Source organism: Capricornis sumatraensis, chromosome 6, assembly GCF_032405125.1.
Source record: "Capricornis sumatraensis isolate serow.1 chromosome 6, serow.2, whole genome shotgun sequence".
Lineage (NCBI taxonomy): Eukaryota > Metazoa > Chordata > Mammalia > Artiodactyla > Bovidae > Capricornis > Capricornis sumatraensis.
This window is the reverse complement of record NC_091074.1, coordinates 31,048,040-31,064,589: the sequence shown is the minus strand read 5'-3', so window position 1 is coordinate 31,064,589 and position 16,550 is coordinate 31,048,040. Positions and strand designations below refer to the sequence as shown.

Sequence of the window (16,550 nt, the reverse complement as noted above, 5' to 3'; positions counted from 1 at the left end):
ATGTTTTTGAGATTGCATCCAAGTACTGCATTTCGGACTCTTTTGTTGACCATGATGGCTACTCCATTTCTTCTAAGGGATTCCTGTCTGCAGTAGTAGATATAATGGTCATCTGAGTTAAATTCACCCATTCCAGTCCGTTTTAGTTAGGTGATTCCTAGAATGTTGACGTTCAGTCTTGCCATCTCCTGTTTGACTACTTCTAATTTGCCTTGATTCATGGATACAACATTCCAGGTTCCTATGCAATATTGCTCTTTACAGCATCGGACCTGCTTCTATCACCAGTCACATCCACAGCTGGGTATTGTTTTTGTTTTGGCTCCATCCCTTCATTCTTTCTGGAGTTATTTCTCCACTGATCTCCAGTAGAATATTGGGCAGATTTCTTAGTGCACTATTAAAGGAGCACCAACTTGGTCTCTAAGCAGCGACGTCTTTCCTCTCTGGCTGCCAAACCCGCTGAAACGAAGTCTCAGAACTTGCAAACTCCCAAATAAAACCGATAAGAAGACATCCTCCGCCCTCTTGCGGCCTCCTAGACAAACGCTCTCCCAGGACCGGGCGAAGAAACCGTTCGCTCATTGATTAGTGGTGTCCGCGCGCCCCCTGTTGGCCTTCCAGTGAATCACGGAAACTCTGTCAGTTCAGTTCAGTCCAGTTCAGTTCAGTTGTTCAGTCGTGTCCGACTCTTTGCGATCCCATGAACCGCAGCATGCCAGCCCTCCCTGTCCATCACCAACTCCCGGAGCCTACCCAAACTCATGTTCATTGAATCGGTGATGCCATCCAACCATCTCATCCTCTGTCGTCCCCTTCTCCTCCTGCCCTCAGTCTTTCCCAGCATCAGGGTCCTTTCAAATGAGTCAGCTTTTCCCATCAGGTGGGCAAAGTATTGGAGTTTCAGCTTCAACATCAGTCCTTCAATGAACACCTAGGGCTGATCTCCTTTAGGATGGACTAATTGGCTCTCCTTGTAGTCCAAGGGACTCTCAAGAGTCTTCTCCAACACCACAGTTCAAAAGCATCAATTCTTTGGCGCTCAGATTTCTTTATAGTCCAGCTCTTACATCCATACATGACCACTGGAAAAACCATAGCCTTGACTAGATGGACCTTTGTTGACAAAGTAATATCCCTACTTTTTAATATGCTGTCTAGGTCGATCACAACTTTCCTTCCAAGGAGGATGCTTCTTTTAATTTCATGGCTGAAATCAACATCTGCAGAGATTTTGGAGCCCCCCAAAATAAAGTCTGACACTGTTTCCACTGTTTCCCCATCTATTTCCCATGAAGTGATGGGACCAGATGCCATGATCTTCGTTTCCTGAATGTTGAGCTTTAAGCCAAATTTGAACTCTCCTCTTTCACTTTCAAGAGGCTCTTAGTTCTTCTTCACCTTCTGCCATAAGGGTGGTGTCATCTGCTTTCTGAGGTTATTGATATTTCTCCCCACAATCTTGATTCCAGCTTGTGCTTCTTCCAGTCCAGCATTTCTCATGATGTACTCTGAGTATAAGTTAAATAAGCAGGGTGACAATATACAGCCTTGACATACTCTTTTTCCTATTTGGAACCAGTCTGTTGTTCCATGTCCAGTTCTAACTGTTGTTTCCTGACCTGCATACATACAGGTTTCTCAAGAGGCAGGTCAGGTGGTCTGGTATGCCCATCACTTGTAGGATTTTCCACAGTTTATTGTGATCCACACAGTCAAAGGCTTTGGCATAGTCGATAAAGCAGAAATAGATGTTTTTCTGGAATTCTCTTCTTTTTCAATGATCCAGCAGATGTTGGCAATTTGATCGTTGGTTCCTCTGCCTTTTCTAAAACCAGCTTCAACACTGGAAGTTCACGGTTCACATATTGCTGAAGCCTGGTTTGGAGAATTTTGAGCATTACTTTACTAGCCTGTGAGATACGTGCAATTGTGAGGTAGTTTTAGCATTCTTTGGCATTGTTAGTGAAATATGGCATTCATGCAATGAAGTCAGATAAACTAGGAGACAGTTTTGCAAACATTACTGATGATTTTGTTTCCACTGAAGCCAAGAACTTAAAATTTTGTTTGGTCTTAAAGAAAATGTCTTAACTTGATATTTAAGACTTATAAAGTGTAAGTTGCTCATAATTACTTATAAATTGTAAGAGTCCGCCTGCAATGCAGGGGTCCCCGGCTCGATGACTGGGTCAGGAAGATTCCCTGGAGAAGGACTAGGCTCCCCACGCCAGTGTTCTGGGGCTGCCCTAATAGCTCATCTGGTAAAGAAGCTGCCTGCAGTGCGGGAGACCTGGGCTCCGTTCCTGGGTGGGGAAGATCCCCTGGAGAACGGAATGCCTACCCACTCTAGTATTCGGGCCTGGAGAATTCCATGGACTGTATAATCCATGGGGTCACAAAGAGTCAGACGTGACTGAACAACTTTCACTATACATTTTGAAATCTTTTTTAACCAATTAAGACTGCAAGAGAAATTAACCATTTATATTAATATTAAATGAAATACTTTTCAGTCTCAGTCTTGTCCCCAAGTCTTCCCACTGGAGGGGCCGAATATCTCCTAGATTCCTGGACAGACTTCACGTGCCTTTCCCTTTCCCTGAATCCCTGAAAGAACTAGTCTTTCTCCACAGAAACAATCTTGAATTTCAAAATACTTCACAACATGCTCTGATTTCCAGCCATCAATCGCAGCATAAAGGGCACCAGTGTAAACCGCTCTGGCCAAAATCTCCTCCTAGGAAGGGGAGGGTGGACATGAGGGCAGGTGCAGAAATCTGAGGATCAGAGCAAAGTAGCATTAAAGCTCCCCTGGGCGGTGGGACCGAAAAGGAAGCTTCCGCACTGCTCCCGCGGCCCCACGGGCTCCCAGGGCTATGGCGGCGCCTCGCAGGGGTCAAGGCTCTTGACAGGGACTCCTCGGTTCTCCCCTGGATCCTGCGCAGGAGTTCGCGGCGCTGGACCTGGAGGCGTGTCCGGTCCATTACTGAGAGTTCAGGTGCACATCCCGGCCGCTGGGGCGCAGCGAAGGGAGCTTGGAGGACTTAGCTTAGTGCAGGACCTGAGCTGTTTCACTGAGACCCAGATGAAGTGTTGAATTTCTGAAACTCTGGTCTCCCTGCTGATGGCAACCGGGATGCTCTGCTCCATCCCTAACGTTTCACCCCTTAGCATATGTCGTCTTCTATTCTTCCAGTCATTTCCCATATTCATGTATTTGGTATCATCAGGGGCTTCCCTAGTGGCTCAGACGGTAAAGCGTCTGTCTGCAATGCAGGAGACCCGGGTTCGATCCCTGGGTTGGGAAGATCCCCTGGAGAAGGAAGTGGAACCCCACTCCAGTATTCTTGCCTGGAAAATCCCATGGACTGCGGAGCCTGATAGGTTACCGTCCATGGGGTCACAAAGAGTCGGACACGACTGAGTGACTTCACTTCACTTCACTTCACTTGGCAGCATTAAGTGTTTTTAACCTAAATCCACGAGAGCTCTGTCAGCTTGGTGTTTTCTACAGTTCTCATTGTTTAGTTGTTATGTCTTTTTCGACTCTTTGTGACCCCATGGTCTGTAGCCTCCCAGGCTTCTTGTATGGGATTTCCCAGACAATACTGGAGTGCCTTGCCATTTCCTCCTCCAGAGGACCTTCCCAATCGAGGCATCTAACACCCCTCTCCTGCATGGACACCTGGATTCTTTAATCCACTGAGGGATTCTTTCCCACCAGGGAAGCCTGTTTCCTACAGAGACTCACTGAAATGTTTGTAATCCAGTCTCTTATTCTCAAGGGTCTTATCTATCATGCATCTCAAATTTGTGGTGACGGTTAATTGAGCAATCTATACGAATCATCTTGGATGGTTAAATATGATTCTTTTATAATTATTAGAAATATTAATTTTGTCAGTCACATTTAGACTCTCAGAAAGAATTACCAGTTGATAATTTCATTTTGCTTATTACATAAAATAATCAGGATTCTTTGTCAATTGCTCAATTCATCTAGAAATTTGGAGGTAGACGATAAACTAATGAAAATATAGAGTACTGTAACAGCAAGGTATGGAAAACAAAGGCACACGTGTGTTAGTGAAATACGAAAATAAGCGATGGTTCAATACAGACAATTTGCAGAGGTGTTTATGGAATGGATGGGGAGGGGGAATACGGAATTTGACATAATAGGTTTTGAAACCTGGACTTGCCATTTTCTCATTCGATTGTTTTATTCAAATCAAGTCTTAGCATGTGGCTCCTGGAAATGAGAATATTTACAACTCAGGTTCAACTATGTTTGAAGGATTGAGTGTCCCTTTGAAGGGCTAAGGAATTTGTAGTTGCTGTCAATGTTATTTTTTATAAAGACTGAAAGTCTGTGGAATTTGTTTGGCAAGTTCTTGGTAATCATGTGCACAGTAGCATTGTAACATTTCATTAGTAATCAATTCAGGATGAATGAGCCATAATGAGGGATGACAGCATCAAGGAATGTGTTCTCCTCAAACAAATAGCAAGAATGAAACATAGTCTAACGAATCTGCAATAAACACAACGCCTGGCTATCTTCTTGTTATCATGTTACAGGTTGAATGTGTGTGTGTTCCCCCACCATGTGATCATATCAGGAGGTGGGATATTAGAGAAATCATTAGGGTTAGAGGAGATTGTGAGGGGGGATTCCTCATGCACAGGATTACTGTCTTCATGAGGCTCACAAGACTCTTTGCTTTGTCTCTGCTCTCCACCATGTGAGGACATAGAGAGACGCTGGCAGTCTGCAACCCAGAAGAGGGTTCTCACCAGAATTCCACCCTGCTGGCACCCTGATCTCACACTTGCAGCCCCCAGGACTGTGACAAATAAACTATCACTGATGAGCCACCAGACGCTGGGACCTTGTTAGAGCAGCCTTAACCAAGACGCAGGGCATGGCACATTTAGCTCTGGCAGTTCACTAGTTGAGGTTGTATGGAAATATTTCATGTTCCAAGCATACATGACAGAGAAGAAATTGTCATGTGTAACTATTCTCAATCCCATTCTTCAGAAAGAAAACTGATAATCTGCACTCACAAGTAAAAACCATAGAGTCTGAATCAGAGAGAAGAATGATGGCCCATCTGAAGGACATCTAAAGGACATTAAGAGCACTGATAAAAGAAAGGAAACAGCAAGAAAAATGAGGCAACAGGGAAAAATGTCCTGCCTTCTGGTTCTTCCCAAGGGATAATGGGGAAAACATACATAAAATAATTTTTATTTTAATATATTTTGAAAAACACTTGGATATTTAAAAAATCATTTAACCGTTTAGCCAATTGTTCCCTATCCATGGCTGGATCCAAATATTTGCATGAACCATTCCTTTAATCAGTAACTAGTCAGAGAGGGGGCAGTGAAATTAATCAGTTTGCTTAACTTCATGTTTTGGTGAAAGTCAGTAAATTTCAGTATCTTGAGAATTCAAATCTTTCCCCTTAATTCCTGAGTTTTCCTGCCAACTTGTTCAAGAAGAAATCTGTTGCTTTCATGTTCTAAATTTTTTTTTCTTATGATCCATGAATAGGCCAGGAAGTATTTTTTTTTTAGTTTAATCTGTACAGGGATAAATATTCTGAAGGCAGGAAGTAACAGCTCCCCGGTCCTTGGCGCTGGTGGTGGCCGTGCTCTGACTCACCCCCAGGACATCCTGGACACCTTCCAGGGGTCCCATCACCACCACCAGGTTCCCTGTCTCTGAGCTGTGGCTGGATGGTGCCAGAAGGGACCTGAATCTGTTAAAATCGACCCCAACTCGCTGACTCCTCACCTGAAGCCCTTCAGTAAATGGAATCCTTCCTGGAAAATAAACCACAAAGCTCTAGGGAAGGCTTGGAAAATGCAAGGTTCTGAGCTTCCAACCAGAGAACACTGTCACTGGCAGGGCTACAAGGCTCCCTCTTCAGCTCTCAGCATGGTGAAAACAAAGAGTTTCTCCCCCGAACAGTAAATCAGGATCAAAAGACTCACTGAGGATGCTGTGCCCTGATGGTCTGCAGAGCCCAGAACTGCAAACTCTCCAAAGCGGGCATCCCAAAGGAACCCAAGAGAAAGAGCTCTTTGGCCCTCCTACAGCTGTCTGGAGAAGTGCGCTGTCCAGGGCTCAAGGGAAGGATATTTTATTGCTATTTTTGAGTTGCTAAATCCTGTGCTCAATCCTGTCTGACTCTTTGCGACCCCATGGACAGCAGCACGCCAGGATTCCCTGTCCTTCACTATCTGCTGGAGTTTGCTCATATTCATAACCACTGAGTTAGTAATGCCATCCAACCATTTCCTCCTCTATCACCCTCCTCTCCTGCCCTCAGTCTTCCCCAGCATCAGGGTCTTTTCCAATGTGTTGGCTCTGTACATCAGATAGCCAAAGTACAGGGCTTCCCTGGTAGCTCAGATGGTAAAGAATGTACCTGCAAGTGCGGGAGACTTGGGTTTGATCCCTGGGTCAGGAAGATCGCCGGAAAAGGGAATGGCAACCTACTCCAGTATTCTTGCCTAGAGAATTCCATGGACAGAAGAGCAGCTGGCTGGCTACAGTCCATGGGGTCACAAAGATGAGACATGACTGAGCAACTAACGTTTACTTACTTATTGGAGCTTCAGCTTCATTATCAATCCTTCCAATGATTTTCAGGGTTGATTTCTTGACTGGTTTGATCTCCTTGCTATCCAAGGGACTCTCAAGAGTCTTCTCCAGCACCATAATTGGAAAGTATTGATTCTACTGCACTCAGCCTTCTTTATGTTCCCCCTCTCACATCCATACAAGACCACTGGAAATACCATAGCTTTGACTATACAAACGTTTGTTGTCAAAGTGATGTTTACTCTTTTTCACATGCTGTCTAGTTCTGTCATAGCTTTTCTTCCAAGGAGCAAGTGTCTTTTAATTTTGTAGCTGCAGTCAATGTCCACAGTGATTTTGGAGACCAAGAAAAGAAAATTTGTCATGGTTTCCACTCTTTTGCCATCTATTTGCCATAGATGTCAGAAGCTAAGGTGTTTTGATGTTGAGTGTTATGCCAGCTTTTTCAGTCTCCTCTTTCACCCTCATCAAGAGGCTCGTTAGTTCCTCTTCACTCTCCACCATTGGATTGGTATCATGGTATTTTATTATTTATTCCTATCAAGGTTGTTAAGAACATCCATAAGTATGTCAACAGCTAAACAGAAAGCAATGTTATAAAATTGAGATGAATATCCAGCAGACAAGGAATTAAAAATTGATTTCTAAAAGGAAACAAAGTTAAAGTACTTCAAAATAAATATGAAGAAAAATAACCTAAGATTTTCAATGATTTTGAGTTTTGAAAGATTTTTAAGTCTATCCATATTGTGGTATTATTATATATTTTTATATGAATTTCATATGAATATGTAATTTGGTATATTACTATTTATATAAGTAAATATTCTCCATTACAAGTAGTTCTGCAAATTCATTCATAAAGTTAAATAAAATTCAACAGCTTTTACATTTAATATACACCTTTCATTTTATGGCATTGTTAACCCTAGGGTGAATACAACAAGGAGTTTTGCATTTTTTTCCCTATGTATAAAGATATGCATGGAGTACAAAGATGGATCCACAGCATAACTGTGTTGTCAAAATTTCATGGTGGGGGTAATTAAGACAAAAATCTCAGAAGACTTTGTCAATAGGGGAAGGGAAGGCAATAATGAAAAGAATGTTTGCTAAACACTATCCTAACCCATTTGGAGAGTGCAAATTGAAAAGCAAAAACAAAAGTAGAAAGTAAGAGGAAACTTTCAGAAAATGGAAACCATGGGCTCCTATTTAAGACACAGGCTTGAAGGAAGGGCCTCAGAGAACCTAGAGAGCAGGTTAACAGAGTTACCCACCGCCCCAGGCCTGAAGCATCTGGAAGGTCCCCGATGGCCGCAGCCTGGTCCTTACTCCTGGCTCTGCTGCTGCTCAGCTGCAATGCCATCTGCTCTCTGGGCTGCCACCTGCCTCACCCCCACAGCCTGGCCAACGGGAGGGTCCTGATGCTCCTGCAACAACTGAGGAGGGTCTCCCCTTCCTCCTGCCTGCAGGACAGAAAAGACTTCGCATTCCCCCAGGAGGCGCTGGGTGGCAGCCAGTTGCAGAAGGCTCAAGCCATCTCTGTGCTCCATGAGGTGACCCAGCACACCTTCCAGCTCTTCAGCACAGAGGGCTCGGCCGCCGCGTGGGACCAGAGCCTCCTGGACAAGCTCCGCATTGCTCTGGATCAGCAGCTCACTGACCTGCAAGCCTGTCTCAGGCAGGAGGAGGGGCTGCGAGGGGCTCCCCTGCTCAAGGAGGACTCCAGCCTGGCTGTGAGGAAATACTTCCACAGAATCACTCTCTATCTGCAAGAGAAGGGACACAGTCCTTGTGCCTGGGAGGTTGTCAGAGCAGAAGTCATGAGAGCCTTCTCTTCCTCAACAAACCTGCAGGAGAGATTCAGGAGCAAGGACTGACACACACCTGGTTCAACACAGAAGTGATTCTCATGGACCAACAGACCACACTTCCTCCTGTGCTGCCACATGGAAGACTCATTTCTGCTGTCATCATGCACTGAATTGAATCAATTTGTCAAATGATTTCAGGAATATTAAGCGACATCATGATCTACTCTACAGGCACTACCCTGTCGCAGATACTCAAGATGATCCATCTACTTATTTATCTACTTGGACATTTATTTATCTAATTTAATATTTATCTACATAGAAAGAATTAAATTATTTTGTTCATAAAATTATATATGTATACTTAAGGGAAAATATATTTTGTATATATTTATATATATATATTTAATATATTTATTTATTAAATCTTACTATAAAAAACTTCCTGTGTTTTTCTTTAAAAAAGAAACATCAAGACTGAATGTGCAACTTTATTAAAGATTGCATTTTACAATTCCTTCACCCATCTTTGTGATTTGCACATTACAAGTAAATATATACTATCTCTAGCCAGGTGGTGTGTTGCCCTCATGACGTAGACATGACCATAATTAATCCAATCATTTTTGCAACTTTGATTTTTTTTTAATGGAAAGTAACCTAAAAAACAATAATGAGTTAATTTAAAATAAAATGTTAACTATTTTTAAAATAGTATAATTAGTAGTAGAAAAGACTATCAGCTTGAATGCTACAATGAAAGGGAGGAAAATGGAATTCCTCAGGTAGAAGGTGGATCAAGCTGTGAGAGGATGTAAAAACAGAAGGTAGCTGCTTATAGTAGACATTTCAGTGCAAATGTTCAATGGATATTGGAGATGGCAATTTACAAGCAATTTCATAAAGTGTAAGGCATAACAGGACAAATAGGGCAAGAGTACAGATGAGAAAAGGACTTAAAATGGAGCCCCATGACCTCAGTCTTAAAAGGGAGGGAATGCCCCAAAGGAAGCATGATGGAACGGCCATGTGTTAACAGCACAAGAGGGCAGTGGGATAAGGGAACCCAGGAGATCAGCTCTGCAGGTCAGCTTCTTCATCTTTAATATGGGGACATGAGTGTCATTTTCATACAATTACTGTTTGGATTCAATGAGTCCATATACACACAAGGGGCATCACGTGCTCCGGGCAGAAATCATCAGGCCCGTGAGAAGCACGGAGTGGCTGCCCTCAGGGAGGAGACAGGACAGCCGCCCTGAGACAGCGCCTGGAGGGCAGCATGGAAAGGTGCTGACAAAGGTATTTTCTTTTCATCTTGGGTGCTAGTTTCAGAGTGCTTTCAGTGTGAGGACTTTGCTGTATGCTGAAGAGAATTCCAATTTCTGGGTTTCATACTTCTAAAAGCATTTCTATGAGTTTGCAAGAAACTCTTTGAGAAAGTAAGATTAGTAGAAAATGCTTTGATCTAAGACAAACATGAATAATAGGGAAAGAATAGAAATCTCATATCAATGCAGATAATCAAATACACGAAGAGGCAGGAAGCAAAGAGCAGGGGCTGTGAAGTGTATGGTTTTGCTCTCCAGTCCTGGGCTGTCCTGGGTTGGATCCTAGTTCTCTTTTCCACAAAGTCCCTTGTCCATACTTGCTGGTCATGTCACCTCCTGGAGCCTCTGCATTGCTACTGAAAGACCAAAACCCAAAGAGTTCAGAAGCCAATTTTTGTCCTTCTTGTACTATAAAAGTAAGAAACTTTATTAATGAATGAAGAGTTTGGTTTTCTGCAGCCTCCAAGGGGACTCACGCCGAGGGGCGCCTTCCAGGATTGCTGCTGCTAGTGCCCTTGTCCCCACAGGAAGCCCCTGCTGACCCACCTGCACAGGAGACTCCTCCTTTAGCATGTAGGTCTGGTTTGGTGTCCTGTGGGGTCCCTGCTCCTTTCCACTGGGTCATGGTGCACTCAAGATTCTGTTTGTCCCCTTTGAGAGTGCAGTCTTTTTCCAACAGTCCTCTGGAAGTCCTGTAATTAAATCCCACTGGCCTTCAGAGTCAAATTCCTTGGGGATACCCAGTCCCTTTGCCAGATCTGCAGGCTTGGAAGCATGGCTTAAGGCTCAGAGCATTCACAACAGTGGGAGGACTGTTTTGGTATTATTGTTTTCCCGTTTGTCAGTTTCCCATCTGGCAGGTATGGGACTTATTTTTATTGTGATTGAGCGCCCCCTTCGTCTCGTTACAGTTTCTTCTTTGTCTTTGGACGTGGGGGATCTTTTATGGGTGGGCTCCAGAGTCCTCCTGTGGATGGTTTTCAACAGCTAGCTGTGATTTCAGTGCTCTCACAGGAGGAGATGAGTGCATGTCCTTCTACTCTGCCATTTTGAACCAGAAGCTAAGACAAAACTTTGATATTTCACCATCTGAAATAGGCTGAGCTATCTCATGCACACCCACCATATCTTTTATTCACCGCCATGGACGTACTTTGGCTGAGATTTGAACAGAGGGTTAATTACTGGAAATAGGTATGTTGCCTGTCATCAAATAGTATGATTTTTTAAGAAAGATCTTCAAAATCAAATGTCAATGTGCTGTACAGATAATAATGTTATTGAGGCATATCCAAGTTCCTGCAGTAACAAGTCAGGGTTCATTTATAAAAATTGATCAACAAAGATCCCACCAATTTATACATTTCCCATATTTCAACTTTTATTATTTTAAGAATTTCTTATAGTCTGTAGTTTACAAGATCAAAGTCTTTCTTTTCATTTTAAACTCTCCTCCCCAACACACATCCTCCATCCAGACCTTCAGAGAGTCCCTTAAATGGGGAGGAATTGACTCCCCAGAGCAGGAGGAAGTCTCCATTTCTTATTCCCACCCAGTATCCTGCACAATGGTAGGATACTACTGGTCCTCAGGGTTGTCAATAAAAGTTTAAGTGTAACAATGATAATAAGAATGATAAGCTTAAAAGAGTTTCACCAGTTAAACTGTTCGAATACGACAATCTTGCTACATTCTTTGTGGGTTACTTTTGTCTTCCCAGGTGACCGGTATATTTGTTACCTGGGCATCTCTTTAGTTCTCCCTCAATTTCCTGCATCATTTAGTCCAGTCGATTCTCCTGTCTTTGCTACAGTTTTCTCGGGGTTAAAAAAGGGATATGAGAGTGGATATACGTGTATTTATGGTTGATTTACATTGTTGTACAGCAGAAACCAGCACAACATTGTAAAGCAATTTTTCTCCAATTAAGAACAAAATAGGGATGACAGGAATACTGTAGTCCATTAATATATCATCTCATGTTCTGTACTCTATATGATGTTAATATAACAACTTACACAATTATCTTAAATGAGTGGATGATATAAAGCATCAGGGACACATTAAACAGCTGTGAGAGTTGTTAGTGTGACAGGTGTATACAAAGCTTTCGCCATTATTTCATGTCTACCCTAGAGATGATTATGCCATATCTGTGCCTTGCTGGGCTCTAATTTTTAATGCAAAAATTCGGCCTCTGCAAATTAGAATAGGTTAATCTTTCCTAGTATTGTATAAAGCATATCTACACATCTTGAAATTTTACTAACAAATAAAATAATCTCATGACTGTACCAAGCACACCGAGATATTTAGTAGGCATCAGATCAACATGCAACCAGTTCCTTTGGCATATAAGATGCTTATTAAGTAGCAAATGGTATATTAAGTGTAAACCTACATTATGCTGAAATAAAAAACATCCTGATTATGAATTTTAAAGCAACTTATCTATATGAAATGACATTTTAAAAAGTTAATAAAACTCTCCAATGAAAAATTATGTACAAATTTGAAAGCTTAACATGAGATCCTTAGTTAAAAGAAATGAGAAGAAAAGAAGATTTTGAAAACTGAGATTAATTACTTAAGGTAGTTACTGGGTCATACGTGGTCAAACATGCCTTTCGCTCAATTGAACTGAGATGAACAAAGAAGTAATTCTGAAAACATTACAGATCATTTTGCTTCTACTGAAGCCAGGAACTTAAAGTCTTCTTTTGGCATAAGGAAAATATTTAAACTTGGTGTGAGTTTAAGATTTATCTATACATTTAAAAATATTTTTCAACTACTTGAACGTTACAGGAGAAATTGCCATTTATATTAAATAAAATCATTTCCCCTTTCCCCAGGGGCTCCTGTAAGACTGGCTTGTCCTCAAGTCTTTCCAACGCGTGGTCCCAATATTTAGATTACTGTCCAGAATGTAGATGCCTTTCCCCTTTCTCCAAATTAGTCTTTTCCCCCCAAAACAACCCGGAATCTGAAAACGTACCACAACATGCTCAGATTTCCAGCCATTAATCACAGCATAAACAGGCACCAGTGTAAACCGCTCTGGCTAAAATCTCCACCCAGGAAGGTGAGGATGTATGCAGGGGTGGGTGCAGAAATCAAAGGCTCTGAGCAAAGCCACTGAAAGGCTCCCCTGGGCAGTCTGGCCCGAAAAGGAAGGTTAGTCACTGCTCCTGGGGCCCCGTGCACTCCCTGGGCCCCAGCAGCACCTAGCTCAGCTGGAGGCTCCTGCCTACAGGGACTCCCCGGTTCTCCACGTGGAATTGGCGCTGGAGTTCAAGGCGCTGGACCTGGAGACAGTTGTGCTGGGCGAGCAAGGCCAGTTGGTCTGTTGCAGGGAGTTCTGTGGTGCCCTCCCGGTCGCTGGGGTGCAGGGAAGGTTGAGCTGTAGCCCTCAGTTTCACAGAAATGCTGAGTTTGGGGGGTTCCTGGTCTCCCAGAGGGTGGCAATGGTGATGATCACCATTCTCCAGGGCTGGAGAACACCACCCTCCATGTCATCAGGGACGGGGTTGGCACCTGGTGAGCTTGGCGATGCTGCAGATGTCAGGCTGTGCCAGCCTCTATGCAGCTGTGCCCAGCAACTTCCTGCAAATGAGATCTTTAATAGGCCAGAACTGTCATTTTCTACACTTTTCTCTTTTGTTTCCACTGAAAAGCTTTTCCCTTCTATTCTGGGCATCAGAGAATGTCACAGCTTCAATGCTTCTTTTGTGTTATTACACTGGAAATGAAATATACTCATGGAAAAGTCTCAGTCAAAAAGCAGATATTCATTTACATGAGTCAACTCAGCTTGAAATAAAAACCCAAAGCTCAATCTAACATTCTTCTTTAGTCTAAAAGAGAACTCAGAGGTGTGACTCCATAGTCTATTCTGATAGTTTAAATTGCACCAAGATGAATCCTGTCACAACTCTCTGCATTTCCTTTTTAAGGTCTAATACATAAGGTTTCGATTCTTCAACAATGATTTACAGGACCATAGTTCCCATTTTCTGATGGTCTACAGGTAACAGTGGCATATTACTCAGTTCAATTCAGTTCAGTCACTCAGTTGTATGCAACTCTTTGCAATCCCATGGACTACAGCACGCCAGGCCTCCCTGTCCATCACCAACTCCTGGAGTTCACTCAAATTCATGGGCATTGAGTCGGTGTGCCATTCAAACAACTCATCCTCTGTCGTCCCCTTCTACCCGTAACTTCAATGTTTCCCAGCATCAGGATCTTTTCCAAGGAGTCAGTTCTTCACATCAAGTGGCCAAAGTATTGGAGTTTCAGCTTCAACATCAGTCCTTGCAATTACAATTCAGGATTGATCTCCTTTAGGATGGACTGGTTGGATCTCCTTGCTGTCCAAGGACTCTCAAGAATCTTCTCCAACGCCACAGTCCAAAAGCACCAGTTCTTCCGTGTTCAATTTTCTTTATAGTCCAACTCTCACATCCATACATGACCACTGGAAAAACCATAGCCTTGACTAGATGGACCTTTGTTGGCAAAGTAATCTCTCTGCTTTTTAATATGCTGTCTAGGTTGGTCATAGCTTTTCTTCCAAGGAGCAAGCGTCTTTTAATTTCATGGCTGCAGTCACCATCTGCAGTGATTTTGGAGCCCAGAAAAATAAAGCCTCTCACTCTTTCCATTGTTTCCCTATTTGCCATGAAGTGATAGGACGACTGAGCGACTTCCCTTTCACTTTTCACTTTCATGCTTTGGAGAAGGAAATGGCAACCCACTCCAGTATTCTTGCCTGGAGAATCCCAGGGATGGGGGAGCCTGGTGAGATGCTGTCTATGGGGTCGCACAGAGTCAGACACTACTGAAGCAACTTAGCAGCAGCAGCTGCAGACCCCTTTTCTGACTTGAAGATTTGAATCAAAAATACACTTCCTTAGGCCAGGTTGTGTGTTGCTCTCAAGACCTAGATGTAAATGTAACTAACTCATTCATTTTTGTTGCTTTGATTTTTTAAAAAGAAATTAACCCCAAATCAATAATCAGTTAATTCATAATAAAATGTTCACTATATTAAAGAGTACTAATCCTCAGTGATCAATGCAAAGAAATAGAGGAAAACAATAGAATGGGAAAGACTAGAGATCTCTTCAAGAAAACCGGAGATACCAAGAGAACATTTTATGCAAAGATGGGCTCCATAAAGGACAGAAATGGTAGGGACCTAACAGAAGCAGAAGATATTAAGAAGAGGTGGCAAGAATACACAGAAGAGCTCTACAAAAAAGATCTTCACGATCAAGATAATCACAATGGTGTGATCACTCACCTAGAGCCAGACATCCTAGAATCTGAAGTCAAGTGGGCCTTAGGAAGCATCACTATGAACAAAGCTAGTGGAGGTGACAGAATTCCAGTTGAGCTATTTCAACTCCTGGAAGATGATGCTGTGAAAGTGCTGCACTCAATATGCCAGCAAATTGGGAAAACTCAGCAGTGGCCATAGGACTGGAAAAGGTCAGTTTTCATTCCAATCCCAAAGAAAGGCAATGCCAAAGAATGCTCAAACTACTGCACAATTGTATTCATCTCACAGGCTAGTAAAGTAGTGCTTAAAATTCTCCAAGCCAGGCTTCAGCAATACGTGAACTGTGAACTTTCAGATGTTCAAGCTGGTTTTAGAAAAGGCAGAGGAACCAGAGATCAAATTGCCAACATCCGCTGGATCATGGATAAAGCAAGCGAGTTCCAGAAAAACATCTATTTCTGCTTTATTGACTATACCAAAGCCTTTGACTGTGTGGATCACAATAAACTGTGGAAAATCTGAAAGAGAGGGCAATACCAGACCATCTGATCTGCCTCCTGAGAAATCTGTATGCAAGTGAAGAAGCAACAGTTAGAACTGGACATGGAACAACAGACTGGTTCCAAATAGGAAAAGGAGTACATCAAGGCTGTATATTGTCACCCTGCTTATTTAACTTCTATGCAGAGTACATCATGAGAAATGCTGGGCTGGAAGAAGCACAAGCTGGAATCAAGATTGCCAGGAGAAATATCAATAACCTCAGATATGCAGATGACACCACCCTTATGGCAGAAAATGAAGAACTAAAGAGCCTATTGATGAAAGTGAAAGAGGAGAGTGAAAAAGTTGGCTTTAAATTTAATATTCAGAAAACTAAGACCATGGTATAGCGTCCCATCACTTCATGGCAAATAAATGGGCAAACAGTGGAAACAGTGGGTGACTTTATTTTTCTGGGCTCCAAAATCACTGCAGATGGTGATTGCAGCCATGAAGTTAAAAGACACTTACTCCTTGGAAGAAAAGCTATGACCAATCTAGATAGCATATTCAAAAGCAGAGACATTACTTTGCGAACAAAGGTCCATCTAGTCTAGGCTATGGTTTTTCCAGTGGTCATGTATGGATGTGAGAGTTGGACTATAAAGAAAGCTGAGCACAGAAGAACTGATGCTTTTGAACTGTGGTGTTAGAGAAGACTCTTGAGAATCCCTTGAACTGTAAGGAGATCCAACCAGTCCATCCTAAAGGAGATCAGACCTAGGTGTTCATTAGAAGGACTGATGTTGAAGCTGAAACTCCAATACTTTGGCCACCTGATGCAAAACCTGACTCACTGGAAAAGACCCTGATGCTGGGAAATATTGAGGGCAGGAGAAGGGGACAACAGAGGATGAGATGGTTGGATGGCATCACCATCTCAATGGACATGGGTTTGGGTGGACTCCGGGAGTTGGTGATGGACAGGGAGGCCTGGTGTGCTGCAGTC

The 16,550-nt window shown here is 42.8% G+C and overlaps 1 protein-coding gene and 1 pseudogene across 1 annotated transcript; one reads left to right on the top strand and one right to left on the bottom strand.

Annotated features, from left to right (window-relative positions):
• Positions 1–16,550, bottom strand: part of LOC138080679 (interferon beta-2-like) — a 77,738-nt pseudogene that overhangs the window by 20,987 nt on the left and 40,201 nt on the right.
• On the top strand, positions 7,936–8,505 carry LOC138080981 (interferon alpha-H-like). The gene has a single exon (XM_068973917.1). It carries the CDS (start codon positions 7,936–7,938, stop codon positions 8,503–8,505), a length of 570 nt encoding a protein of 189 aa, XP_068830018.1.

Coding starts and splice junctions, on each gene's coding strand:
- LOC138080981 (XM_068973917.1), top strand. CDS start 7,936: ATGGCCGCAGCCTGGTCCTTACTCCTGGCTCTGCTGCTGCTCAGCTGC.